The 27,379-nt window shown below is 51.4% G+C and overlaps 9 protein-coding genes across 9 annotated transcripts; 5 read left to right on the top strand and 4 right to left on the bottom strand.

Moving 5' to 3' along the window:
- Window positions 1–312: 312 nt before the first annotated feature.
- On the bottom strand, window positions 313–2,601 carry BDV14DRAFT_189942 (aminotransferase class IV-domain-containing protein; the record flags this gene model as incomplete). The annotated part of the gene is made up of 2 exons (XM_073771276.1): window positions 313–1,145; window positions 1,842–2,601. The coding sequence occupies 2 exons, from the start codon at window positions 2,599–2,601 to the stop codon at window positions 313–315; spliced, it is 1,593 nt and encodes a 530-aa protein (XP_073627854.1).
- A 356-nt stretch (window positions 2,602–2,957) lies between these two features.
- Window positions 2,958–5,691, top strand: tom70 (putative mitochondrial outer membrane translocase receptor (TOM70)). Its single transcript, XM_073768811.1, has 6 exons — window positions 2,958–3,025; window positions 3,094–3,501; window positions 3,560–3,642; window positions 3,704–4,475; window positions 4,527–5,000; window positions 5,053–5,691. The coding sequence occupies exons 2-6, from the start codon at window positions 3,180–3,182 to the stop codon at window positions 5,298–5,300; spliced, it is 1,899 nt and encodes a 632-aa protein (XP_073627853.1). The 5' UTR covers window positions 2,958–3,025; window positions 3,094–3,179; the 3' UTR covers window positions 5,301–5,691.
- BDV14DRAFT_173902 (FHA domain protein) lies at window positions 5,692–8,659 on the top strand. The gene is made up of 4 exons (XM_073768810.1): window positions 5,692–6,372; window positions 6,440–6,645; window positions 6,706–6,838; window positions 6,893–8,659. Exons 1-4 carry the CDS (start codon window positions 6,357–6,359, stop codon window positions 8,467–8,469), a joined length of 1,932 nt encoding a protein of 643 aa, XP_073627852.1. The 5' UTR covers window positions 5,692–6,356; the 3' UTR covers window positions 8,470–8,659.
- A 2,416-nt stretch (window positions 8,660–11,075) lies between these two features.
- On the top strand, window positions 11,076–11,724 carry BDV14DRAFT_63821 (uncharacterized protein). The gene is made up of 2 exons (XM_073777198.1): window positions 11,076–11,330; window positions 11,382–11,724. Exons 1-2 carry the CDS (start codon window positions 11,227–11,229, stop codon window positions 11,596–11,598), a joined length of 321 nt encoding a protein of 106 aa, XP_073627851.1. The 5' UTR covers window positions 11,076–11,226; the 3' UTR covers window positions 11,599–11,724.
- Window positions 11,725–12,534: 810 nt separating this feature from the next.
- Window positions 12,535–16,948, top strand: BDV14DRAFT_189940 (uncharacterized protein; the record flags this gene model as incomplete). Its single annotated transcript, XM_073771275.1, has 9 exons — window positions 12,535–12,849; window positions 12,914–13,622; window positions 13,889–14,034; window positions 14,205–15,017; window positions 15,081–15,114; window positions 15,165–15,270; window positions 15,406–15,864; window positions 15,922–16,729; window positions 16,853–16,948. 9 exons carry the CDS (start codon window positions 12,535–12,537, stop codon window positions 16,946–16,948), a joined length of 3,486 nt encoding a protein of 1,161 aa, XP_073627850.1.
- Window positions 16,949–17,146: 198 nt separating this feature from the next.
- BDV14DRAFT_208964 (putative monooxygenase) lies at window positions 17,147–18,989 on the bottom strand (the record flags this gene model as incomplete). Its single annotated transcript, XM_073775530.1, has 6 exons — window positions 17,147–17,417; window positions 17,501–17,607; window positions 17,697–17,886; window positions 17,957–18,005; window positions 18,067–18,122; window positions 18,181–18,989. 6 exons carry the CDS (start codon window positions 18,987–18,989, stop codon window positions 17,147–17,149), a joined length of 1,482 nt encoding a protein of 493 aa, XP_073627849.1.
- A 780-nt stretch (window positions 18,990–19,769) lies between these two features.
- On the bottom strand, window positions 19,770–21,027 carry BDV14DRAFT_173891 (MARVEL domain-containing protein). The gene is made up of 3 exons (XM_073768809.1): window positions 20,929–21,027; window positions 20,513–20,779; window positions 19,770–20,459 (listed from the first exon to the last, which is right to left on the bottom strand). The coding sequence occupies exons 1-3, from the start codon at window positions 20,968–20,970 to the stop codon at window positions 20,241–20,243; spliced, it is 528 nt and encodes a 175-aa protein (XP_073627848.1). The 5' UTR covers window positions 20,971–21,027; the 3' UTR covers window positions 19,770–20,240.
- Window positions 21,028–21,791: 764 nt separating this feature from the next.
- BDV14DRAFT_63745 (uncharacterized protein) lies at window positions 21,792–23,493 on the bottom strand. Its single transcript, XM_073777197.1, has 2 exons — window positions 23,432–23,493; window positions 21,792–23,349 (listed from the first exon to the last, which is right to left on the bottom strand). Exon 2 carries the CDS (start codon window positions 23,165–23,167, stop codon window positions 21,878–21,880), a length of 1,290 nt encoding a protein of 429 aa, XP_073627847.1. The 5' UTR covers window positions 23,168–23,349; window positions 23,432–23,493; the 3' UTR covers window positions 21,792–21,877.
- A 1,279-nt stretch (window positions 23,494–24,772) lies between these two features.
- On the top strand, window positions 24,773–26,907 carry BDV14DRAFT_189937 (RNA polymerase III-inhibiting protein MAF1; the record flags this gene model as incomplete). The annotated part of the gene is made up of 2 exons (XM_073771274.1): window positions 24,773–24,841; window positions 25,918–26,907. 2 exons carry the CDS (start codon window positions 24,773–24,775, stop codon window positions 26,905–26,907), a joined length of 1,059 nt encoding a protein of 352 aa, XP_073627846.1.
- Between the last annotated feature and the right edge of the window lie 472 nt (window positions 26,908–27,379).

Genomic DNA, 27,379 nt, shown 5'->3' with positions numbered 1-27,379 from the left:
GTTGATTGAGATTTCCACTGAAGCGATTGTATATTGTACAATAGGTGCTCTCAAACAAATGAAACAACCAGGCTGGACTGTGCCTTTAGTATACATGGTTTCGTGACATATTCGTCAAGTACATGAGTGTGCGACGCTCCTGACAAATAAACAAGGTCGAGAAATACAGGACTGCGAAGGGTAGAAAGTCAAGGTAGAGGGAGAGTGTCACAATAAGGACAAATGAAACACAAACGCCAATGCTCCACGCTCGAATGCCGAAGTAAATTTGCCGATTCTGATTTTGTATTGATTTTTCGAAGAAAATGACGTTCAGTCGTCGTTGTCAGAGTTTCCCTTGAGCCAGACGCGTTTCCAGGGACCGTCTGAGCCCATCATAATGGCCTCTCGGTCCTGACGCATGCCATCAAGGACGCCAACAATACCACCACTACGCAATCGCTCGAGAACAACGTTCATTCCCTCTTTGCTTTTCAAAATAGCATCGCGAGTGCGGTTGAGTCCAATCAACTCAATGGTCCGTTGAATTCCCGACTGAGACAGCGAGGTGAAGAATCCACGCTTGGGAGCTTCTTCCTCAACCTCAGCATTGTCGCCAGCTGCATCAGCCTTCTTCCGACCAAGCAGTTTGCCCTGTCCAAAGCGCGAGCGGAACGTAACAGTCGTGTTGACCGTAGTCTTCTCACGTCGCTTGTTGTCCAGCGAAAGGCCTTCTAGCTTTTCCGTCGCCCCATCCAGTGGCAGTCGTCGATAGGTCTGTTTTTCCACCACACTCAAGATACCAGTCCACTCCATGTTCCGTGATTCAGACTCCATCCAGCCCTCTTTCGCATCAACAACCGTCGTCTCCAGGATATAACTCTGCCCGGAACTGTCGGATCCACCCATACCCTTCGGCAACAGCTTCAAGATACCAGACGGCACCTTGGACTTCTTCAGATGAATACGCGTCGTGTGAAGTCGCTGCGTGTTCGGGTCGACATAACGATCAATGACATCGGTCGTCAGGACATGTCGAGAGTAAGGATTAGGATAGCGAAGGAAGTAGGCGAGGGAAACAGCAGGGAACGAGTAGTCGTAGGTATAGAGGTTTTCGAAGAACTTCATGATGATTGGTAATGCATGAACTGTGGACAATGGAGACCCTGTGTAGCGGTGTGCTGCTTTTCAATCGTAAGAGTATGGTATGATGGGGTGGAGGTTGATGTGAGGTGTGGTGTGGCGATTCCTGGGGATGGATGGATGGACTGCTGGGCTGGGAGAGCTGGAGTGCTGGTTTCACGGATCACCTTTTCTTCGGACTTCTACTGCGCTCGCCGCTCGGTCGGCTTGGACTCCTTTTGGTCGAGAAATTTCCCTGCTATGACGCTAGCCCGATTAGTAAACGCGGGGTGATGCTACGTTGACGGTCACGTGCCATGGTGCCACAAATGCTTCAATCATGAGATGGTGGATCTTGATATCGTCACTGGCTTTCCATGTGGTGCAATGGCTGCAGTAATTATAGATCTACGAGGCGTTGTATGAGGTGTACATCATCGCGACAGACATCTGTCCTGGGGATAAGGTGACACTTGCATAAAGCTTCCGAGCGCCGTTATAATGAAGCAATTGGTTGCAGGTTTATATATCTGAAGTTGAACAATGACGATTGTATATTGGTATGAATAAGTGGCTGTCGCATTGCGTAAAAAAATGAACTCAAATGATTCCTTTCGACTTTTAATTTGCCAAGGGAAAGTTCCTGGCGGAAATTAATAAAATTGCAGAGACCATCTCTCGTGTCTTATAAGAGTAAAGCGACACGCGAGCAAGTCAAGCTTTGGCTCTAAGGACAATACGGCCGAGGAAGAACCCCCTAACCCCATTACTCAACAGGCACAGCTCGCCGTCAATAAGGTCACGAATAGTCATCACCTGCTCAGCGCAGAAGCTTTCAGTAAGAGCGTAGCGTCTACTTGTGCCTGCATTCCCACCACTCGACAAAGGAGGTGTAATCCATTCAGGCCCACCCTGTCCCGTATGCTCTCGCCGCCGGAAATATGGGGTTGTAATGCTCCCTTCCATGAGCTCGCCCTTGGGATTCACGAGAAGCACCTCGGCGGTATCCTGTAGCGACACAATTCCTACCCGCGCCCTTGCCGCTGCGTAGTCCTCGCGGGCGGTGGTTTTGTGCATCGTGAAACCCGAGGGCATCGTTAGACTCGTATCGACGTAGACTCGCCAGGGGGTGGAGGTCGGATTGATGATGAAGGGGACGAGGAAGTTCTCCAAGTCAATTCGCGGAGCAGGGTGAGTCTCAACTCTGAAGTTCCCACTGCGATCAAGGACTATCCGAACGCGCCAACATCTTCCTTTATCAGGCATGAAAGTATCAAGGTATCGGGCGAACTGGGCGAGATCTTTCTCGAGTAGCTTTGATGCATTGTCCCATTTGAAGTAGCGGGCGGCATTGCGTAGTCGGTCCTGGTGGTAAGGGAGGAGGTAGTACGGCGACCTGAGCGGATCAGGGTAGGCTCTCTGACCTCGTTGACCGACTAAGTCTGGGAGGAAAGGATCATAGCGCAGCGTAGAGATGATCTCGAAAGATTGTGAAGACATTGCTCACTTATTGGAAAACCTTGTCGCTGGAATTGCGATCATTTTTGACGATTCTGACCTATCCACGTGCAGCAAACCGGTTCGAGCCGAGATCGCACTGAGCTGTTGGCAAGTGTCGTGTTTTGGTGCAAAAGTACGAAAACAGAACAGACGGCCATTGAACACCACCATTGAGGCCCTGACGGTTGGCAAAAAGCCCCTATGACGACGGTTCGAGCTCCAAGTGCGATCTGGTGATGGCGGCAGTGGAGCAAAGCTGGGAGCCATTGGTTTTCAGTCAACGTGATTGGGTCGTCCAGCACTGAGCTCGGGGCCGCTGCGTCGTTGCCGGAACACGCATAACTTTTTCCAAGGCCGCAACTAACTGCTCCAACTTGCATCTCTCAACTCTGTTTGAACGCGGCCTTTGCCAACCACTAGCGCGGTACGTCGTCAATCAAATCAGAATCTGTTCGATAATATTTTTAGACTGACCCTGAGCTTCACTTCCAGGCTTTCCACCACAGGAGGACGTTACTCCCGACTCTCCGGCAGTAGTACTCGATTCACAAGCACAAGGAATCCCTTCCTCGGCCATCATGTCCAGTGCCTCTCCTTTGCCCGATCCATCAAAGAACGTGGTCATCGACACTGCTTCTCTTCCCGCCTCTTCCTCAACATCCGTCTGGGACCGCATCTCAAAATGGGTGTCTGAGAACAAGGCCCTCGTCTACACTGTCGCCGGTGTCGCGGTCGTGGTGACCAGCGCTGGTGTCGTCTACTACCTCAACGACTCCGGCCGGTCCGCGAAGTCGTCCACCACTGCGCCCGGAGACAAGAAGAAGAGCAAGAACCAGCGACGGAAGGAGAAGAAGAAGGCCGAGGAGGAGAAGAAGACTAAAGCTGCCTCCGTCCAGGATGGTGCGTGTTTCCGTGGGCCCATGCCGTCACTTGCGCGACTCCGCTAATTTACCCGCAGAGCCAACAGCAAAGAAAGCCGAAGAACCTTCAGAAGAGATTCCCGATGTTGACGAGACGACCGTCGGACAGTTGGACGAGGAGGTGCGTTTCCTTTAACCTTGCATTGTCGACAGTGCTGCTGACACGGATCTTTTTCCTTTAGACCCGAAAAGCCTATGCCGCGAAATTAAAGGTCGCCGGAAACAAGGCCTACGGCTCCAAGGACTACAACAATGCCATCAAGCTCTACGGAAAGGCCATCATCTGCAAGCCTGACCCCGTTTTCTACTCGAACCGCGCCGCCTGCTACAGTGTGATGTCGGAATGGGAAAAGGTTGTCGAGGATACCAGCGCTGCGCTTGCTATGGACAGCGAGTACGTCAAGGCCCTAAACAGGCGCGCTATCGCGTACGAGCACCTTGAGAAGTTCAGCGAGGCTCTTCTCGACTTCACCGCCAGCTGCATCATCGATGGCTTCTCAAATGAAGTCAGCCGCGTTGCTCTCGAGCGTCTTCTGAAGAAGGTTGCGGAGCACAAGAGCAAGGCTATTCTGGAGGCCAAGGGCAAGAAGCTTCCTAGCCCGACCTTCGTTTCCAACTACCTCCAGAGCTTCCGTCCCCGACCCCTCCCCGAGGGTCTTGACGAGTCAGTCGATCTCCCCGAGGAGTCTGGAAAGGGTCAACTCCGCAAGGGTCTGCTTGCCATGAGCAAGAAGACTGGTGACGGCTACGAGGAGGCTGCCGCCGCCTTCGTCAAGTCCCTGGAGCTCGGCGATCTTGGTGAGTTCGAAGGCATTGCCTTGAACCACCGTGCCACCTTCACATACTTGCAGGGTAACGCCCAAGATGCTCTGGCCGATCTCAACAAAAGTCTTGAGCTGGACCCCTCGCTGGTTCAGAGCTACATCAAGCGCGCCAGCTTGCACCTTGAGCTTGGTAAGTTTCTCAAAGTTTCATAATGGTACCTATCGAACTAATCCCTTCAAGCCAACAAGGATGCTGCCCAGGACGACTTTGAGCTTGCCATCACCCACAACAAGGATGACCCTGACATTTACTACCACCGTGCCCAGCTTCACTTCATCCTTGGTGAGTTCGCCGAGGCTGCCAAGGACTACCAAAAGTCGATCGACCTCGACCGATCGTTCATCTACTCTCACATCCAACTCGGTGTCACGCAGTACAAGATGGGATCTGTTGCGTCCGCCATGGCCACTTTCAGGAGATCCGTAAAGAACTTCGAGGACGTTCCCGATGTCTACAACTACTACGGTGAGCTGCTCCTTGATCAGCAGAACTTCTCTGAAGCCATTGAGAAGTTCGACAAGGCCGTTGAGATGGAGAAGCAGAGCAAGCCCATGGGCATCAACGTTCTTCCTTTGATCAACAAGGCTCTTGCTCTGTTCCAATGGAAGCACGACTTTGGCGAGGCTGAGCAGCTCTGCCAGAAGGCTCTGATCAGTAAGTATCGCAGCATCAGTTCTGTAAAAGCCGAATACTAACAATGGTGCAGTCGATCCCGAGTGCGACATTGCTGTCGGAACAATGGCCCAACTGCTTTTGCAACAGGGCAAGGTCTCCCAGGCGCTCAAGTACTTTGAGCGCGCCGCGGAGCTAGCACGTACCGAGCCGGAGATTGTCAACGCCATCTCCTATGCCGAGGCAACACGAACCCAGCTTGAGGTTCAAGAGAAGTACCCTCAGCTTGCCGCGCGCCTGCAGAGCATGGGCGCTGGCTTCGGTGGTCCTCCTCCCATGTAAAGGCATTCTTTTTTTCTTTGAGCACGAGAGATCTGGCAATCCTTGACTAATTATACTTGCGATATTGGTGTCTGATCTACCTTGTGAATGTATTTATTATATTATCTTGTTTCCTATGTGATTTCCTATGTGAATTTCGCTTCTTTTGGACATTGATAAGTGTATGGATGCGGCTTAACATGTGTTTGCTCCCCACTTTGATGATCATGCTACCAAGCAAACGGGCCGGTCGGAGGCTGGATCTGTGCTCCGCCCGGAGCGACTGGACGACAAACTCATGTATGTACCATAGTGGCAGGGAATAATGGATAGAGTTGGAAGGTTGATTATTAGAGTGGTGCGTCAGTGGTAGATAGGGAAGGGCCTGGGACCTTGGGTGAGGGAAGAAGGATGATGGCTCGATCTACGCGGAAAGCCCACTCAGCTGTGTCCACCTGATAGCGCCCACCCCACTTAGTCTGCCTACTTATCAGTCCCATCCCCTCTTCGGGTCTACAGAGTAGGTACAGAGCACTCTCTGTTACATGGTGTTCACTGCTGCTCTGTTCCTGCCTCTGATTCATCTGCTGTTACTATTCATGTATGAATGCAGCTCCCTTCTACGTGTTCACGGTGTTACCTAAGCTTAGGCTCCTTCCTGCGACTTCTTCCCGACCAACGTCATCAGCCCCGGGCGCCTGTTCCGTTGTTCCTCCGCTAAGAGTCACTGCTTCCCAACACTTCCACACCTGGTTCATACCATCGAAACTCAAGCAAACTTGTACTGAACAACCTGGGCCGTGGTCAAGCCTCAACCGTCTTCGAACCAGACGTCTGCCTGCGTTGTCTGCCTGATACATAATCCCCGCCTCTTGTCCTAGGCTGACTCCTCTACCCCTCTCGGACTGCCAGCCTCGTCTTCACTAAGCCGTCAGTTCTTCCACTCGATCATCGTCGAGAGGAGACCACACCCCACACAGAGATCTATAAATCGATTCTCTCATCGCCCATAGACAACCGGCAGCATCTTCGTCTCAATAATCCTTCTATCAGCCTTGTTCCAGGCAACCCTACGCCATGGCTAACTCACGAGGTATGTGCAACACTCTCCATCTCTCAGGATTATACAGAAGAGCCTTGCTGACACGCTGCTATCATAGCCATCATCGTCCTTCATGTCCTAAGCCTCACAGATCCCTTCCCTTCTCGCTCCCTAACACTTGACAACGAAACGGACTATATCGAGGTTGGCAGAGCATCTAAGCGCGAGAACAAGAACCTCGCCCCGAGTTCTCGTAATGCCTTGTTCGAATCTCGTGTTATGTCGCGAACTCATGCTATACTCCGTTGGTCTCAAGAGAAAAAGGTGTGTGGATATCCCTGAGCACCTTTTGTGTCGAACTTTCGTTGACTGTAGTGCTTTTAGATGATCTACGTTTGCGATCCTGGGTCCATGCATGGGACGTGGCTCAACAAGAACAAACTTCCCCTCGACAAAGACGTTATCCTCACAGACGGTGATGAGTTGACATTCGGCGTGGAGGTCATCCGAGGCACCGGTGAGCTTTGCCTGTCTCCCTTTTCTTTATGACTGAGAAATTAACGCATCTCAGAGACGTTTCCTCCGCTTGCAGTTCGTTGCGAGTGCCGGTGGTTGGAAACCCCGCTTGTTTCTGGACAGCCGGGCGTCAAATCACTCGTTGAATCACGGAATATCAGGGAAGACAAGCAGGTTGGGTTGTCCATATCTGCTAGTAACACATTCTGTGTTCCTGAAGATGATGATGAAGAATATGGAGAGGAGAACGCTGAAAATGCTGCATCGGAAAAATATCCCGATGCAGTTGACCTTACTACGGACCAAACTTCTGAGTCAAATGTTTCGGATGCTGGTTCGGATTCAGAGGATGGCCAGTCAGTGATCGAAGTCTCGTCTCCGATGACCTCTCCTTTCAAGAACGATGAGTCAAGTCGACTCCAGCCGACCGTGGCAACGACAGTTCTGACACAAGGATCCCTTCATCCAGCCGAGTTGAGCAAAGAGGAAATTCAAAACACTGAACAGCCTCTAGCAACGCCAAGAATGACACCTCCTTCCCCTGGGTATGAATCTGAAGACGCCAGCGGTGAGAATCAGTATTATGACGAATGTTTCGCCCACAGCTCGGATGAAGAAGAGTCCAGCCATGAGGTAGAGGATTGGGACCTCGATGAAGGAGCGGAGGAGGAATATGATGGAGAGAAGGACGAGGAGGAAGAGAAAGATGAGGATGCTGAATTCGCAGAGCCTGACGTGAGAGAGGATCCTAGTTCGGTTCTACAGCCGACACCTGCATGGAACTTGGAGCACGGCAGTTCTGCCGAAGAGGAAAGGGCACTAGAAGCTGCTGCCGAAGCCACTGCTGAAGCCCAGGGCGTGCCAGGAGGCAAATATTCCTTATTGTCGTGGCAGTCCCGCCCAGAGATTCCACACCACAGACCGATGGCCCCTCTGTACCCTTTGCTTGGAAGGCCATATTCCATAACTGACTATAAACCGCCTCAACATTACGCACCTCCAGTTCCCGATATCAATCCGTTCCCGCCAACCGTACAGAAGCCGCTGCCGCCTCTTGCCGACTTTGCCTTCCCGCCCCCAAGCCCTTATCCTCCGATCGCGACGTACAATGACGGGCCCTTTGCGGCTAACCGCGCATTCCCAGAACCGCACGTGGGTACCGCCAGCAGTTCCAAGCCGGAATATCCGCCATTCATGGATCCCCTCGCCCCTATGATGCCTCGCACATCTTGTGCCCCGCCGGCCATTTCCCACAAGCGCGTCTTGCGTGATTACAAGTCGTCCGGCACCAAGAGAAAGGCTGCAGAATTGGAACCAGAGACAGCAGAAAACGAGGCTTTTGTTGCTCCAGCGGAATCTCATGATTCGACCAAGGATGACATTGACCTTCCCGACGCGCAACCACAGGCCACCCCGGCTAACCTCAACGGCTCAGTTTCGCAGCTCACGACCGTGAGTCTTTCGGAACCTACAAAAGAGCCCGAAGTGGTTGAGAGGCCATCCAAACAAGCCAAGACCACACATAGGAGCAGCCTCAGAAGCCATGCGGCGACGGCTATTGTTGGAGCAGTGGTTGGCGCAGTGGGGACTATTGCAGCTCTGGCTTCATTGCCCCCGGACTACTTCGCTTAGGTGCATCAGAGACGTGGCGTTATTGCGGTTATGTATTTGGGATCACAGTTTTACCGATTAGGCTATTTTCGACATGGCGCTCTTTTGTTTCTTTTTTCAACGTCCTTACGTGATCAAGCCCGTTACGTGGTCAGATAGTTGGTGTTTGTGATAATGCAGATTAGCTACCTATTTATCAATATTGCTCCGTAGATTCAATTGTCCGCATTCCGTAGATAGGCGTGCTTGACGCATGTAGGAGCAGTTCGCAGCAAAGCCCGAGTCGCAGGCGGAGGTCAGCTGATCGGGAGGAACCGTCGTGGAGGAAGAATTTCCTGTTCCGCTTGCTCTTGCTCTCTTGCTCTCCGGTGTTTCTTCCTCCCAGGGTTCGCTTCCTTCTCTTCCTTCCTTGTGCAACACTCATGCGAGCTCTGTGTCCCCCCAGCGAGGTTGGAAGTGAGCTGATCTTGCTTATCTGGCAGTGGATCTCAGCTGCGAACAATGGCTACGAGGGCGCCAGCTCGGTGCGTGATTTCTAACGGGCACCTGCAGGTCGCTTACAGTCACATTAGGCAGGCACACTCCGAGAGAGCCCCTTTGCCGAGTATTCTGTAACTATACAGTTGACTGCTCGCTGACGTCAGGGTATTCTTAGTATTCTGCCGGCTCCGGAACCATTTCCACCAACAGCCCATCAGCTAGTACCTCCTCTTCGTCGACTGTCTCGGCAGTTCGGTTTCATATCTTGCCCAGGGCCCTGGTCCGCACTTGGCGAATGGCATCGCACAAGCAGACCTCAATGGCCGGCCTAGGGATCGAACTATTGACTTTTGTGAAATAAGGGCAAATGCTGTTTAATTTTTCCGGGCTCACGTGGAGCCAGACCTTCGTGACGTTGACGTTGGCGTCTCATCAATTTGATGCGGGACGGTTACCTGCATGTGGCCTCACCCTGAGTCTCAGACCCGCTGCCATCTACATACCCTGCTTGCAAGGATATCCAGCAGGAAGTGGATAGCTCAAGCACCACGAGACCACATTGACTGCTTCTGCGTTTCAAAATTCGCTTGACCAGTAAGCTTTTGCTGCATTTGTTCTCTCCTGTTGGCCGAACAGTGCCGCCAACCCGCTAGGTATAGTTCGCGTTGAACTGCCCAGTGGCAGTTTCTTTGCTTTTTCCTGGAGACCCAAGTCTCTCCACCCAGGCCTCGAGGTTCCTCTCATCGAGTTGATGTACTGTCGCTGCCATTGCAGTAGACTTGATCCTTCAGTACGAAAAAAGGGGGCTTCTCTCGACGCTTGTCGCTGGAAAGTGCGCAGTTTTGCATGAGCCCCAAGCCAGCTCAATTGGAGTAAGCCAATATCGAGACAGACGGGAGTTGTTGCCTGATGGGATGTGTCAAAACTCAATCGGAGGTGTCACTGGCTTTTGCGCTCTGATCCTTACGGCCAACTCTACGGTGAACATTTCCCACCGAGGGAGGCCAGATTTGCAACCGTTGGTGCATGCTGAAATTTCATAACCCTGAGGCACATGATCACAGCTGACTCAGTTCGTGCATAACGATAATTCGCAATGGTTTCTTATTTGGTGTCACCGAATGGTGTCTGTATGCTTCTTCAACTGCCGACGGCTCGTATCTGAGGCTGGGGCTCAAGATCGTACCCATACAGTATACTCCGCTGCATCTACCCGACCCGTCGGTGGGTTGATACGGACGGCTAGAAGGGCTAAAAGTGTGACGACCCTGTTCATTGGGGGGAAGCCCGCGATCTATGATGCCTGCCAGCGGTGCCGATTGTTCGCGAATCGAGTAACACAGCTCCGTGGCTGCCATGCTCCGGCCTTATCTTCCGTGCTATCATCTTCTCTCGATTGAAATTTTTTCTCTTTACTCGATCAAGAATCTAGTCGATATTCCCCACTCCTGCAGCTACCTGATCGTTTAATTTATGCCGCTTCTTCCTATTCGTTGGTGGCATATATCCTGTGACTGCTTGATGCGATCATCGCGGCCCTCGCTGTGCTTGACGTGCAGTGTGATGTGCCTAGTTCCATTGCCAACAGTCGGCTAAGGAAATTAGCCAGTCTCCGTCCCGGCTCTACGGGACCTCGATGACAGTTCTCGTCGCCAGCGTATCCCAACAGGCGCCCAGCCATGCTGTTGGCTCGTCTGCCACAGATGTTCCCGGCTGCAGCCCAGGGCACTACATCTGGGGCTGATTATGCGGTCACGTCTGCAATCCTTGGTACCAGCACTGACATGCCGTAGTGTCCGACGCTGTGTCATTGGGCGCGGCAATACTAGGGCGATTCTTGTTCTGGCTATTATACCGTGAACGTCGCTGATGCCGGGCTCGCTTTCGGTGGCCCCGAAATGATATTGGCGGGAAGCCCTGAACTCGAACCCACTGGGATCGTGAACCCTGTGGTCTGTATGTGAGTGTGTTATGTCTCACGGCTGGTATTATCATCGGAATTGGCGATTTCACTCGGCAGGGAGCAGCCTGGTAGGCTTGCAGTCGGAGTTCACATGGTCTCTCGCTACAATTGCCTTGATGGAGTGGAGTTGCCTGTCATGGTGTCGTATGCCATGAGGTATTTACTAATTCAGCCATCAACGGGCTTGGGCTGATTGATAAATCTTAAATAGACCCCATCCGCTCGTCTTGATACAATGCTCAACATCTGATTTAAGACTACAGCTCTCTATACCTCTCTTACCTATACTTCGAAGATACCCATCTATATACTTCAACACCTCCAAAACATTCAAAATGGTCAACCAACCCTCCTCCCTAGAGCTCGACCCAAGTCACACCTCGTGCATCGGTGGTCGAACGGTCCTCACATGCCGGAATTGCGCCGGTAACGCTCCAAGGTATGGCCCCATACTATAGGTCGACATCGACCAGTCCGCTAACATTAACAGGACAACCAAGTGCGGCACCTGCGACGGCAAGGGGTTCAACATCTTTGTGTGCTCTCACTGCAACCCAGCGGCAGCAGTCAACCGGCATCATTCCGCCGCCACATCCGCCTCCTCTACACCTGCGTCCCTAAGTCGCAGCTCGTCTACGACTGCTGCTGTCTACCCGAATGACACTGGGCGAGTGGAGAATACGACTTCGAACCCGAGAAATAAATAGATGTCAAGTTGCGTGAAGACTGCTGGATGATATGGGATCGATATTTTGAGTTTCTTTCTTCTTCTTGGCTATATATCTTGTGACTTGATGTTGTCCTGATCGTTGCCTGCCTTTTCACCAGTGGCGGACAGAGACTGAGTGACAACTTTTTTATATACTATATACCTCTTATATAGTCTATCACGTACATACCAATCGAGCGTTCAATCAAACCAAACCAAGCAAACGTTTCACCTCAAGTCCAAACCTGTATGTTTGCTTCGAGTCTACCTACTTCCATACCCAGTACCCACTCACATACATAGAAATGCAAGCCGTCACAGGAACAAGTAAAAAGTCAGCAAAGTCGCACAGCAGCACGTCACGCCAGCAGAGTCAGACCGCTCTTTCTGCCGTCCATCCATTGAACAGAACGAGATTAGAGGGGGATTGTTTAAGACATTGTGACATGTTTCATGTGGCTCTGGCCTTGGTCTTGGGTGTTGTGGCAGTGGCATTGTCCTGCATGTCAGATTCTGTCATACTGCTAGCGTCGCCTCTAGTTACCATCCTACCTAATTACCAACTTGCCTAGGGTAGACTACTTGGTTACGTAGAGAGAGTGATTAGTAAGGAAGACCTTCAACTAGTTACATAGTTTATCTCCGAGCCTGATATACTTGCTTAAACCGATATGGTACATGTGGGGGAGATATTGTACAGATAGAACCGGATAACCCGACACAAGTAAGAAAGTGGATTATCCGACATGAAGCCATCCCCGGTTTTCTCTTGGTTCCCCACTTGCTACCGTTAGTTGAGTCGTTGACCCGCAAGGTTAAATATGTTAATCTGTCGTCATGTCATTCTCTAGTATCTCTACGATTCTAGCCAGTGCGCTCTTCTGAACATCCTCTCCTTCTCCTCCATCCAAAACCTACAATACCAACTATCACAATGTCTTCATCTTCATCTCTATGGAAAGAAACCCCACCACCCACAGCAGGGGAGCCATACATAATCCCGCAATTATCCGGCGAAAGACTCACGATCCCCGGGTCAAAGGGCGCATTCCGGATCCTAGCATCCTCGAAGCAAACGAATGGGTTGATGGCCGTGTTCCAGTCTGGTGCTGTGCTATCGGACGCGCCGGGATTCCACTATCATGATGAGGCGCATGATGTGTTTCTCGTGACGAAGGGGTATCTTAAGTTGTGGAATGGGCCGAAGTGTAGAGTTATGGGGCCGGGGGATTTCGCCTATGTTCCTCCGGTGTGTATAACTATCCTTTGCTTTACAGCTGCAGTTTACAAGGCTAATTCATGTATGTACGTAGGGCGTCATCCACAATCCCGAACTTCTCGGCCCACACACAGAGACCTACGGCGTTGTAACCCCCGGCGACTGGATTGATTTCTTCAGATATATCTCCGAGCCGTACGAGGGAATCCTCGTTCCCGAGTCTGACGACCGCGATTTAAAGGCGCTGCTCATTCCCAAGGTCATGGCTGCAAAGGGACAATTCGACGTTGTCTTTCAGCCGCATTATGTTCCGCCTGAGTTGGGGGAGTGGGATGCGAGTGACGAAGTGCTGCCAACCCCGGAGAACGGAAAACTGAAGGAGTATTATCTGCGCGCGAACACAGGGCCGAGATTCATGCTTGGAGGCGTATTGAGCCGGCCGTTCATCACGACGAAGCAGAGCGGTGGTGTTGTTGCGATAAGTAGTATCGAGTCGAGTGCGGATTATGGAAGTGATGCGAATGTGCTAGGACGGTTTATGACGTTTGAGAAGGTGGATCATTGTCTGGCTGTGCTTGAGGGGACGCTTGTTGTGCGGTTGCGCAGGGACAGCGGGGAGGTAGAGGAGGAGGTCATTCGAGAGGGGGAAACGGTTGTTGTTCCGTCGGGGCAGGCATTCGCGCTGGAGTTTCGAAGTCGATATGTGAGAGTTTGGTCGTTTGCGGATGGGGATGGGATCGAGGCGCTTATTGAACAAGCTGGAAGTGCTTTCTCAGGCGTAATACTGCCCGAGAGCGTGGACAGTAAGAAAGACGAGTGGGAAGCGGCAGTCACAAAGGCCGCGGGGGAGTTGTGCATTGCATATTAATATCAGTAATTATGTACATAAATAGTATGCGGGGAATGCAAGCGAGTGGGACCCGGGAATTCCGACTTCGCAGTTCGCAGTTCGACTTCTCCAACTAAACTATCTTCCCCAGGATTTCCCTTCCCCAGACTTACGTATCCTGCATCGTCTATCGTCCATCATACCATATTTGCATATCTGAAACTGCCGTTGCAGATTGAGATGGGTCATGCCACGCCTGTCTACCGCTCGCGAGGGGGTTGATGAACCCCCAAGGTCGAAGCGGCCCCGTGCCGCGCAAGCCTGCGATAGGTGTCGTTCGAAGAAGTACAAGTGTGATGAGCTTTATCCGTGCTCGCATTGTAAGAGTATGTTGCCTGCATAATTCGTGGATGAATGTAGAGACTGACTGCAGCAGAAAGCAACCTCAACTGCGTTTATCAAGGAAATTATAGACAGCTGGAGGAGAGCCGGTCTGCCAGGTATGACGTCTCTTTACCGACGCTCAATTTGGCCTAACGGAAACAGCTACGTCCAGGACCTTGAAAAGAAGATCGAGGAACTCAACGCGCAGCTCCAAGCCGCAGAATCAAAACTCTCGCCCAACGATGAGCCCCCGCAGATCAATGCGACCCCATCCTCTCTGCCCATGTCAATCGACAGACCAACACTAACTCCGACATCGTCCAAACTTCCGGAAGAGCCGGAAGGCTCATACGATGCAGATCAGAATGATCAGCAAGAGGAAACCGACCCCGTCGACGACGAAATCACCGAGATAAACCACCACACCAACGGCATCGAGTTCCACGGGAGCACCTCCTCCGTCGCGTTGTTAGGCCACCTTCAGAAAGCGCGCGATCAGCCGGATACATCTTCTCGCTGGGGGTTAGCTAGTGATAGGAATAGTCGCCGTCTACCCCCAGCCTACTCCATCGTATCTACCCTCCACAATGCCAGCTTCAGTCCTAGCGCTCATGCTCACGCCAACACGCCTCAATCGCTCTCCGCCGTCCACGAAAACAACTACTACTTCGAGCAAGCGCACGTTTTCATGAGCGGGTACTTTGAAAACGTGCACTTTATTCACCCCTTCATTGATAAAGAGGATTTCCGTCTGCGCGCGCACGATCTGTGGATGCGGCGCACGCCGACGCCGGATCCCAGCTTCATTGCGTTGTACCTGGCTGTGCTGTCGTTTGGCGCGCTGTTACGGGTTTGGGACGAGGCGACGCTGGGTGGGCTGACGAGATTTGAGTGGAGTCGGAAGTTGTTTGGGGAGGCGCAGATGTATTTGAATTATCTTCATTTTCCGAATAATTTGGATGCGGTGCAGTGTCTTTATCTCATGGTAACCCTCCTCTTCGACTTCGTTTTAAAAGATAAGATGATGCTGACTGTTGTGACGCTGTAGGCGAAAATATGCCAGAATGAACTCAACCCTAACTGTTAGTCAAACACTAGAAGTTATGGTAAAGTGCGTTGCTGACTTTAGCAGTGGCTTATATGTACCTCGGCCTCGCCGTGCGCACCTGTCTCGCAGCCGGGTTCAATCGCAATGTACGAACATCCAGCGACCCGCGCGCAGAATGGATTTCTAAAACGTGGTGGTAAGTTTAGTCTCTTTCCTCTTTCTATTCTGGCGATATTAACAATTCTATCAAACAGGGGCCTCTACTCCCTCGAAATGTAAGCTTTCAAAACACCCATCCCAACCCAACTGCAACTCACAAGACCAGAGAAATGTCCTTCTCCCTCGGTCGCCCCGACACCCTAGGCCTAGACGACTACCACAATCGCCCGCTCCCACCCCGCGACACCTCCCAACACGCCATAATCCCCTGGATGGTCGACTTTGCACGCATAACACGCAAAGTCTCCGTGCAGATCTACCACCGACGCCTAAGTCTACAAGAGAAGCTCAACGTTGCACTAGCGATAGAGGCCGAGCTCGAAGCCTGGATGGCTGGTTTACCGGGGTGGATTAGGCCGGGTTTTATCTCAGATGCTATCGCGGGCGGAAATGGTGGGAACGGAGGTGATCGAAATGATCTCAAGGATCCGAAGTGGGCTAGACGCCAGCGGTTGGTGCTCGGGATAAGGTATTATAATGTCAAGACGCTACTGTTTAGGCCGTTCCTTAGACACTGCACCGCTCTTGAAGCGCGCGCGAGGGCCGGGGACCGAGCGATAATGGGGTCAAGAAACGGAACAACAACGTCACGACCACGACCACGCTCAGAAAGCCACTCCAGCCTCCCCCTCCCACCCCCTCTATCCACACAAACACCCACCCGGCCTGACCCAACCGACGCCGAAAAAGAGCTCGAGAAAGAGCGCGAAATCTCATCAAACCTCGCCCAAACAATAACAAAATGCCTCGACGCAGCGCGCAACACCATCTCCGTCATCCACGACATCTACCGCGTACATACATTCTTCCGGTGCTGGTGGTATAACACGACCTATGTAACATTTGCGGTGTCGACGCTGCTTTTGCCGCTTTTGCATCCGGTTACGGTACCTCAGGCAAACACCTCTTCGACCTCGGCGCCGACGTCGACGTCAACTACGGGGTTGGGGCTTAAGCAAGAGGGGCCTACAGACCCAACCTCAGGCCCAGGTCTAGGTTTAGGTCCAGAGAAAGAAAAGGAAAAAGAACCAATAACCACATCCATCGAGAAAGCAATCGCCATTCTAGAAGCAACAGACGAGAGCGTCGTGACGCGGAAATGCGCTGAGCTTATACGTTTCTATCTCCGCGAGGTCCAGAGTCGAGATGCACATTCTTCTGATCCCAGCTCAACTTCAAGAGAAAGAGATCGAGAGCGGGATCGTATGGGTGGTGGAGTTGTATCTGGATTCAGCGAGGCAGCTGCTGCTGGAAGTACATGGTTCGGTAATCCCGGCGCTGGCGCTGGAAACGGAAACGGAGGTGGTTTCGGGAACCCTACTTATGGATCTAGTCACAGTCACAGTCATGCGCATGATGGACCTATGGGCCTTGGATTCGACTTCGGCCATCCCCATGGTCCTGCCGGTCTAAATGGCAATGGTAATGGTGTCCCGCCTGCTGCGCCTGGCGGAGCGGAGTTTGATATCCCTGTACGTTCTTCACGCCTTTCCTTCGTCATTCCCATCTCCATTGTTCTATGGAGTAGTGACTAATCTTTGGACGCAATACAGGACTGGGCTTACGGATTTGGATTTCCTGATAGTTCATTCGAGGGGATAGCAAGGTTTTTCGATGATCTTGGTGGGTTGCCTATTTTGGATGAATAGAGACGACATCAATGGTCTACGGATATACTCTATACTTGTTACATGGCGGCTCTGTGTTTGTTCTTGTTCATATTCATGTTCCTACTCGATTCACTGTACATATTGTCCCTGATCCATCCTGATCCTGAAACAAATTCAACATTGTCCATATTCAACCCAACCCAATCCCAACGGCCAAATGGCCCGAAGGAACACTGTCTAAAGAACGAGTTTCCCCACGCCAAAGAGCACAATCGGTAAATACAGCGGTAGTACATAAGACGAAACACTCTTCCACGACACCGACACAGCCGCCTTCTTCCCCTCTGTCGACGGTGATACCGTTTCGGCGCCCTTACTTGAGAGGGAAATGGGGCTTGAACTTGAGCTTGAGCTTGAGCCGAATATCTTGGTATTCGCCTTTACAGCGTCTGCTACTTCTTGGATTGCGTCGTACCCGTATAGCCAGGGTTGGACGACGGGGCATGTCCTGCACCATTATCACAATCACTCGTTAGTAAATGTGTGTATGATATAAGGAAGTGGAGGAGGAGAAGGGATGGGTAGACAAACCAGCGACTAGGAAACGCCCCATCAATGACGTCCTTCCCTAATTGCGCGCGGAAGATCTCATCTCTTTTCTCTTGGTCGGGGCCGTCGGGGAGGTGGAAGTCTCGTCTCTACATATCATTTCATCAATATTTATTACAAGATAGAACCCAGTGATCTACGCCCCAGGATAGCGCGTGAAGGTGGAAAGGTGACAAACCTGCTTAAACGTCTCCCGAACAATCGCCTCGCCTCTACTCTTCCTCAGACTCTCGTATAACTTGAGGATAGAGGGGAGTTGAGATCGGTCTGTTAGGTGGCCTAGTAATCCACCGAGAACGGCGCCGTCTTCGAGAGAAGAGTTTGCGCCTTGGGCTAGGTAGGGGAGCATGGGGTGGCAAGCGTCGCCACTGGTGGAAATGTTAGCGATCCATGGGCTTAAAGGTGGGTTAACTGGATATGAGAAGGGAAAGAACGTACACGAAAACAAGTGTTGAAGACGGGCTGATCCATGTTTCCATTTCGGCGTCTATAGTATAGTCAGATTTGTGGTTCGAGTGGAAATAGGAAACACTGGAGGGTGGACTCACGGTGCATAAGCTTCCACTTGTCGACTTTATCCACGTAGGAAAGGAAACGCGTGAGGCTGTTTTATATCGTTAGCATCATGTTTACCAGACTCCAAAGGATAAACAAGAACATACACAGGATCCCACCCCACGAACAACTTCTTCATCTCATCAACAGACCCCTTCTGCCTCGCAACCCCAGGCGCAAGATCATCCGGCACAAGCAGGACGATATTAATCATATCCCCTCCGCGCAGAGAGTAAGAAACCACATGCGCACCTGGCCCGACCCAGAAATGAACCTGTGGATTCTGTACAAATGCACGTAGCTCCGGGTCCGGTATTTGGTCGACGTGCAGGACGATGCGGTATGCTAGGTCTCCTGTTGGTAGAGGGTCGTCTTTCTTTCCGTGCAGACACTCGCGGCATCGGCTCCACAGACCATCTGCTGCGACGATGAGGTCGGATGTGTATTTTTGGCCAGAGGCTGTTGTTACCGTTGCGCTGTTGCCGAGGTCGCTTGTGTTTTCTTCTATCTTTTCGACTCGTTGGCTTAGTTTTAGGTCGACGCCTAAACCTGTTGCCTTTTCGACGAGGGCTTGTTGTAGGTCGACTCGGTGTATATCCACGAATGGCGCGTTGTTGCCGTACTTGGCTCTGATGTGCTTGTTGAATACTGCGTCGTGCGCTAAAACCTCGCCTGTATACCGGTGTACACTGAGTGTGCCAGGTTCGACTGCGTCCTCCCAGATAGACTCCCTTAAGCCCCAATGGTGCAGAAGCCTCGACGCATTAGGCGTGACCTGGAGACCAGCACCAACCTCTGCAAGTTCAGCTGCCTGCTCGAGAACAATAACCTTGTGCCCAGACTGGGCAAGTGAGATGGCCGTCGCAAGACCCGATAGGCCAGCGCCAACGATTGTGATGGTGAGTTGTTGCGGCATGATTAATCAAGTCAAGGGGTATATACTGAAGAAGGGACTGATGAGAATGAGTTCACAGCTCAGTTATACCAGCTGACAGGGTGCAGGGAGGAAGAGCACTCGGGATATCCGGGTCGGGATGTCCAAGGGCAGCTTACGGTGTGGGGGAGGAGTAAGTCCGGGGATGCCACGCCCGGGGAATGCTAAGAGATAACTCCTGTGGGACCGCGGGGTGATAGGAATTCCCAGATTGCATTGCAGTGGTGTGATCTCATCGAGGCTTGACCTGGCTAGCTGTCTTGTCAGTTCAATTCAGTCATTTGATCAGAGAGATAGACAAATGAAATAAGCAATTCGAAAGGACAGGTACTGGTACACTGAATAGCACAATGAGAGGGAATCTCAGGTAATGCTAGTCCATGATTAGCCCTGGTTGTAATTATGTATATTTCTGCCCCTGCCGTCGGCAGCGCTTCAAAAATGGCTGGAGCTGAAGAACAATCAATCGAACAGGGAGTGATTCAGTAGTTCTACTAGAAAATAATGAGAAGAAGCAGTGTGCTAAGGAGTATAGTATCCCAATTCATGAACTCCTGAAGATGAAGGCGCACTGGCGAGCTGGAGGTCGCTTCTTCCTAAGATGCACGCGGGACACAGATCAAATGAGTAAGGAAGAACCACCCTCGCTCCTTCCTCTTCTATGTCGCACTAGAAGATGGCGGAGATAAGGGGTAGAAGACCTCCGAACTATGTTTAGGAAGATGATGGCGAGGTGGGATGCATTAACCACATGGAAATATAGAAGCGTATGCTGCACATTAAAAGCAACTATAACCTGAAGAGAGATACTGTACAATGTAGGGTACGCATTCAGCCAACAGATAAAGCCAAAGTATGATTAGGATACATCGCGTAGATAAATTCAGTAGTAAGTGAGAATGAAATCCAATAATTTCCAAAGCAAACCACCAACCCTCCGACCCATACCCCTAACCAAACTCCTTTCCTTCCGTTTCCTTCTTACCTTTCTCTCTTGAGTATTAGCATTAGGTTTTCCGTATATATCGTATCCATAAGTAAATATCCTTTATTCCGTGGTAGTCGTGAGACGTATTAGAGTATTATCGGCAATCGGACCCAGCCGATTATACGTGATACGTTCGTATACCGTTTACCGTGTAGTCGTTGACGAGTCGTTGATTAGATGTCATGGTCATGACAGCCTTTGCACTTGTAGCTCGTCCATAGCTTGTCTGGCAGGCCTTATATTGTTTAGACCTGAGCCATGGTAGGACGGCTGGAACCGCGCGCAGGGCCAACGCGCGGGCGCAAGTTGGCACCAGCCCGGCGCGACTGCAGGATGGAAAGAACCCATGAGCCGGTGTATCCGGCCCACGCGAACCACAGGAAGGCAGTTGACGCCTGGGCTTCGCGGCAGCGCTTGGAGGGGTCCATGGAGCCGTTGGTGATTTCGTTGTTGAGAACGTATTCCTGAGCCATAATTAGCACCTCCGCCAGACATATGCGACCAAGGGGTAACGTACCCGGTTGCTGCAAGAGTGGCACTCAAGCTTAGCAGCGAGAGCAATCGCACATGTGAAGAAGAGGATCATGTTCAGGGTGTCCACCACAATCAGGATAATCGGGTGGATAGCCCAGTCTGGGTTGAACGACGCCGGCACCGAGTAGAACAGCGTGAACATGGAAAAGGCCGCGACGAACATGGTATAGTTGATGATGGCCGGGTTGCCCGAATAGGCCTGGGCAATGATGTTACCGACAAGGGCCATGATGAGCAGCGTCCAGATGAACTAGATCGAACATAGTGTTAGTATTTCTGGTGGCTGGTGCAATGAAAGTATACAGATGGAGATGGAGCTGGGATCTCGATAGCGTAGATCCAGATCGCGTGTGGATAAAACAATAAATTAACTGGGGACGCGTCTGGTGGGTGTCTTACCTGCCACGCCCTCAGGCCGAGCTGAATTCCTCCCATTGCCATGATGCTTGATGGTCTGTTAGTAGCGACTGAACAGTTTTTTCTCTTATTTTCTCTTGTAGTCGAGGAACAAGAGAAAAAGGTGGGATGGACGAAGGGGAAGAATTTAAGGGCGGAACAGTCGGAAACTCAATGACCGGAGGCTACGTCATTGCGCCCGTGCCAGTCCTGGAATCGTGAAATCACCAGTCGATCTGCCCTAACTGGTCTTTTTGCCCTTTTCTTCTTCGATCGCGCTGATCTGCACTGCATTGCTGAAGTCGGTGTGCTCTCGGCCTATCGTTTACTCTGTACATCTGTTGAGCACCATCGGAGAGCGTACTCTGACTCTAACGTCGTGGGCTTGATTCCAGTCCACAGCGTAGACTATATACTTATTTCTTCAGAAGAGAAGAATACCGCGTATATTGAGTCAAGATGCCGTCAGACCATCGAACCACAAAGTCTGGACTCGCTGGATCCGCGATCCGGACTTTCGGAGCTGTACTGGATGGTGTGGTGGACCGTCTAACGAGCATCAAGCTTGCGATTAAGCTTGTTGTGGCTGTTTTAGCCTGCTAGCTGGGTTCGTTGCGTGACGCTAACCTAACGAACACTGCAGACTATCTATAGAGAATTGTGTATGCCGTGTTTTAGCTGCTTCAGTAATATCTTCGTCAGTGTTTGTAGATTCCGTTTGAGTTGGTGGTGCCTTGCTCAGTAATCCTTCCGCACTGCAGCTGCAGGTCCGCCGGCTCATGCCGACAAAGTGCGCCAGCGTCCGCCAGACCGGGCCTTCCGAAGGGATATCCCTGACCAAGACTTTCTTCAATCCTTGTTGTATTCATAATCATTAATAGTTCTGCTAGCTGTAGGATTACTAAGAGATAGATCGATCTACATTCATTACTGGCTGTTCAGTTTGAATACTCTAGTCCGTGCTCGTCCCATATACCTGTACCTCAGACAGACCAACATTCATAGTCGACGCGCTCACAGCTGTGATCCTTATAGTGAGGTTCTGAGCCGTTCTACCTCCAACATCCACCAGTTTGCGCGTTCCGTAGTTGCTCAGATCTCCAACTTCAATAGCGTTTCCGCTGTCGAACTCAATGGCAGCTGCTAAGACATGATCATCGAGGTTCGGACGATCAAAAAGCCCAACCCGAGAGATTATCTGCGGGCTGTCCCAGCTGAGACTCAGCCAGCTCCCAACCTTGCCTCCGTCGGTCGCCCACTCGTGGGTATGTGCTGCTGGGAATCCGCCAGCACTTCCGTCAATAGTTTTATCCGGTGCTTGGTTGGCGCCGACATTGGACGATGAAGCTGTTGCTCTGGCCTTGACAGCTATGTTTTCAGGATATTGCATGGTTGTGACCGCCACAGTTGCAGGACTGCTGCTCAATTCTTCACTCGTCACGACAAGTTCAAAGACAAGACCATCTGGATCGTCCGGCGATGTAAAGGAAGGCTGACTCGTTTCGGAGTCAATCAGATCAACCGGTGGCCCGCTGACCTGCGTCCATTCGTAGGTCAAAGACTTGCCAACTAACCCTGAACTCGCAGTCCCGTCTAGGGCCACGACGGCGCCTAGACCAGCAGTCTGTGGGGATCCAGCATTTGCAATAGGTGTCGCATCGAGAGGATGCTGCCGTTCAAGCCATCTCGGGTAGTGTGCATCGTCCGCGCAAGCCAGATCGCTACCGCAGACGATAGGGTCGCTCCTGGCATAGGCGAAGAAAGCCGATTCCTTGTCCAATAGATCTGCGCCCATCACATTCGCCGTCTGCTCAACAACCGGATAACCCATGTACCCAGTAAGAGTCGGGTCACTGTCGTAGCGCCCCAAAGCCTCTTTGACAAAATATGCGGCCGAATGATGATCACTGTGATCCCCATCGCCGTAGTGATGGACATAATCCAGAGTATGGACACGTTCAGGATGAAAGTCCGAGATCAGATGGACAAGCGAGTCAATTAATCCACCTCTGTTGTATGAGCTGGAGCCGCTGACAGTCTGGATACTGGTTATGTTCCCTTCCCAGAGTTTCTGGAGGCTCTCGCTTCCGGTAACCTCGAAGCCTTGTCCCTCGAGGTTTCCATCTGGAAGACGTAGAAATACGAGGGAAACGCTGGGGTTGGTCTCCAGCTCAAACAACGGAGCTTCATGCCCTGGTATTCCTGCGTCTTTCTGGGCCCAACTATTTGGAGAATAGCTCATAAGCGCGTATGCGGTTCGTACGCCTTCCTCGCGGTCTTGCCAGTATCTTGCCTCGCGCCCGGAATCGCCAGCGGTCAAGAAGACCGTACGGACTTCATGATTGGTTTGGATGTAGTGAAGGAGGTCAGGAGAGAGGAATAATAGGTCATCGTCCTGGTGAGCGACAATGTTCAGAACCTGCCCTAGCGAGAGAGAGGCGCAAGTCAGTAAAGCGCTGAAAAGCTCGTAAGTTCGCATACTGAAGGCGCGAAGAGATGTACTCACAGATTAGCCCTGGGCGTTGGAGGAGGGCATTTTATACATTCCTCAAACGCCCAGATTCACCCTGTAAACAGTGTCTTAGTACCACAAGCGCAAATCCATACTCTAGTTGGCGTTTTCAGCCGCTAGATAGTTAATCAGCTCGCAAGCTCTTTCTGAACCTCGTCGTACTGTTCATTGTAATTGGCTGTAGTAGTCAAGATGTTCACCAGTTGGTGTAAGGCGTCCTAGGGTGTCTCATCTCAGTCATCTGGCTGATCCTGCGAGGCTTTGCCCAGAGGAATGTAAACAATGCCCCTAATCGATCTGAATGGCAGAACTGAGTCCTCAAGAATGTTCGAGCCTCAGACGTCAAGAAGACAGGACTTGCTTGGCAGGGATACCTCGGTCAGGTACGGATTCTTTGTGTTTGTCATTTTTCACCGGCGGTTGTATAGAGTGGGGACATCCGGGTAGCTTTCCAGACTTGAGATGTCAAAGTGGGAGAACAACAATTAGAGATAGTTGATTAGGATTTTAGAAGGTCTGGCATCGTAGTCTTGACTAGCGAGCAATTGGTTGCTGTCAATCCTACAACAGTAAGTTGAAGTTGATGATCCTTTGTAAGAGGCAGGATAACTGTAGCGGGGAGAGGCAGCCGAGCGGCCCCTAAAACATTTGCCCTCTTGAACTCCACACCACCACCTTTTTCTCGACTCCCCTCCACTACCACCACCCAGTCTCCTTCTGCACAATGGCTATCCAGTAAGGCTTGACTGCTTCAAGTCCCTTCTGACATGCGCTGACCCCCCAGCTACCTGATTCTCCTCTCCCGCCAGGGCAAAGTGGTTCGTCACCCACCCGACTCTGCGATCTGGCCGCAAGCTTGAGGAAGAAGCTCGACCCCTGCTAACTCAATCTCTGCACAGCGCCTTGCAAAGTGGTTCACCACTCTCTCGCCCAAGGAGAAGGCCAAGATCATCAAAGATGTGACCCAACTCGTGCTGTCCCGCCGGACGCGGATGTGCAATTTCCTTGAATACAAAGGTATGAGGTTCCGTCATCCTGGCGTCTCACTCCCCGCATCGGACTAGCTAAGTCGACGGCGACTGTGACTCACCTCAACCTCACCTTACTAACTCGATCTCTTCTATCATAGACACAAAAGTCGTCTACCGTCGTTATGCCTCCCTCTTTTTCATCGCCGGATGCGCGTCAACCGATAACGAGCTGATCACCCTCGAGGTCGTTCACCGATACGTCGAACAGATGGACAAATACTATGGCAACGTTTGTGAGCTGGACATCATCTTCAACTTCCAAAAGGCATACTTCATCTTGGATGAATTGCTACTGGCGGGTGAGATGCAGGAGAGCAGTAAGAAGAACGTGCTCAGGTGTATTAGCCAGCAAGACAGCTTGGAAGACATGGAGGTGAGTCCGAATCTGTTTTCTATTTTCTATCCTCGGAGCACATCGAGCCAGCATGCGAGGTTATGGAGGTTGGGCTATGGTTGCTGTTGCGTGGTGGAATATCCCCTACTCGTCTTCGACCGGACCTTATCGCTATACTCCATTGCCAGCTTGCAACTGTACCTTAGCTCGCAAGTTCTGGACAGTATTGCTTTTCATCACCCGCTTCTCTATCATTGCAAGAAACGCAAATACCCCGATCCTTCGTCACCACCCGACTATCTGCCTTCCGGCGCTAATGTCTCTCACCTCAGGTTGAGGAAGATGTGGTTACGAAGATCATGTAGAAGCGTCATCAGCGATGAGCTTCTGTTTCTTATATTGGTTTGCTTCATGGGCTCGCAAGGACTGTTTACTGGCGTTTGGACGTATATAGGCGTTGATCTTGACTACTACCGCCCAGTGGCTAATAATACTACTATTGACTCAATTCAGGATTCCCAGGAAGTTATCCGCAATCTGTCGCAACAGGGACTCATGTGAGGCCAGCACAGGCTACAATTCGGCGCTGCTGTCCTCAATTCTCTGGTTCATGTTTGGACCCGTGCTTGATGACAGTGTCTGATAGGCCGATTGCGGCCGCCACGTGACTCTCCCCTCCGGTCGCAACGCGCAACTGAGCATCAGCGGTCGGCTTCACATCATCACCCCATTCCCCTCCCTGGTCCCTCTCTCATCTTCCTTCATCTTCTCAGTGCCTTGAATGGCTGCTGTTGCCGTGAATACCGTTTAATAACTGCCCGTTTCTTCTTATCTCCCCCGATTGCGCCAGCTGTTCGAGTTGCCGGTCTTATCTCCGACGATAGCAACAGCTGAGACAACAAAGACCCCACCCTCTCTTATCCTCAAACCCTTTGTTGCTCTATTTCTGGAGTGGTGGAATTTCCTGCCTTTGCGATACATATCTCTACATTTTATAACCTTTGCAGTGTTGAGTGAGCAACTGGAGCCTCACCATAGTTCAAGATGAAGGTGAGCATTCATTGCGACGGGACCGATTGCCTCACTCTCTGAGCGAACTGACAATGTATCTTTAGTTTCTTCCTCTTCCCGAGTTTGAAGATGTTACTAGTTCGCTGAATTTCGATACCGCGGACTGTCACATTGTTGGTGGGTGCGATCTGTACACAACCAAGGCCGCCCGGTCGGATCGCAAGCTGTACAAGAACATCGAGCAATCGCTCGAGTCTCAATACGAATCTGTCCTCCGTTTGTCTGCTTCGCTATCGCCTCCGACTGCGACAGATGCAGCTGCCTCCCTGAACCTCTCCCGATCGAGCCCCTTTGGACCCCTGACCGATCATACGAGTCGTCGCACGTTTGCCTACTTGATCGCGACTTTAAATGCCAGCCACCCCGACTACGATTTCTCACATGTTTTACGACCCTCGGATTTCCGTCGTGAGCGGAATCTGAAGAGAGTCATGAACACGATCGATTCCACGCTGTTCAACCTCCGACCACGTGAGACGTTCGACCTCACACCGCCCTCACCGTCAACCGTTTCTGGGTCGTACAACTCAGACGCCTCTTCAACATGGGGCCGGAGAATGTGGAAAATCCTCGACGAACAGTTGTCCTTGAAAGAATGTGGCATTTATTCGTACTCGCCAGATGAGGATCCCTCGGATGCGGACGACGGTGCGATTTGGAGTCTACACTATTTCTTCTTTAACCGCCATCGCAAGCGCGTCTGCTATATCTACGTCAAGGCGATTCCTATTCTCAGTCATACGCCCGAGGATGGCTACGCGACGCCTACGTCGAAGAGGACGTTCGACGATGGTCTTCTTACGCCTAGTATCGCCTCAAGCAAGCGTGCCAGATACTGGTTTGGCGAGGACGCGGAGATCGACGAGGCCGAGAGCGATACCGATATGGAGAACAACAAGTCTTCGCCAATTCGTACCGAGGGCGAGGAATTCGACAACTACGTCATGAGCGACGAAGACTTCCGCTCCAGATCCGGCAGTAAAGGCACCGTCCGTGCCATGAGCGAGGAACTCGTGGACACGATGGAGATTTGAACACCATGACTAATGACTTAATGCTTTTTTTCGTTTTATATCGATTATACCGACTTTATTACCCAGCTGTACTCCTTCGATTCAACCTGGTTTGTTTGAGTTGTTCGTTTGCGCGGCGTTCGTGCTTGCTTTCTGCATTCAACGTGCATTCCCTGGGTCAGGGCCGGGCGGCGCGAGGCGTTTGGCAAGGTCGCCGACAGGCCCATGTTTAGTTAATGGTTTGGTTTGGTTGCTTGAGGCCTGCAGTTTTGGCTGGGGCTATGGATCGTTTCAGGGCGTTGTACTGTTATTGGTCGTTGATCCTGCTTTAATCTCGTTCCTATACATATCTTCAATAAATCTACTTTTCAAGTGAGAATCAGCAATACAGATAATCGTACAGTACATATGGATATATAGTCATCATTCGTGGTCGTTGGTGAGGCCCCTTTGTAGCTCGCAGTACAAGTAGACCGAGCGGATGGCCCGTGCG

The sequence above is a fragment of the Aspergillus stella-maris genome (genome assembly GCF_047715825.1).
Source record: "Aspergillus stella-maris strain CBS 113639 unplaced genomic scaffold BDV14scaffold_29, whole genome shotgun sequence".
Classification (NCBI taxonomy): domain Eukaryota; kingdom Fungi; phylum Ascomycota; class Eurotiomycetes; order Eurotiales; family Aspergillaceae; genus Aspergillus; species Aspergillus stella-maris.
Note: the sequence above shows the minus strand (reverse complement) of the source record. Positions and strands in the feature narration are given on the sequence as shown.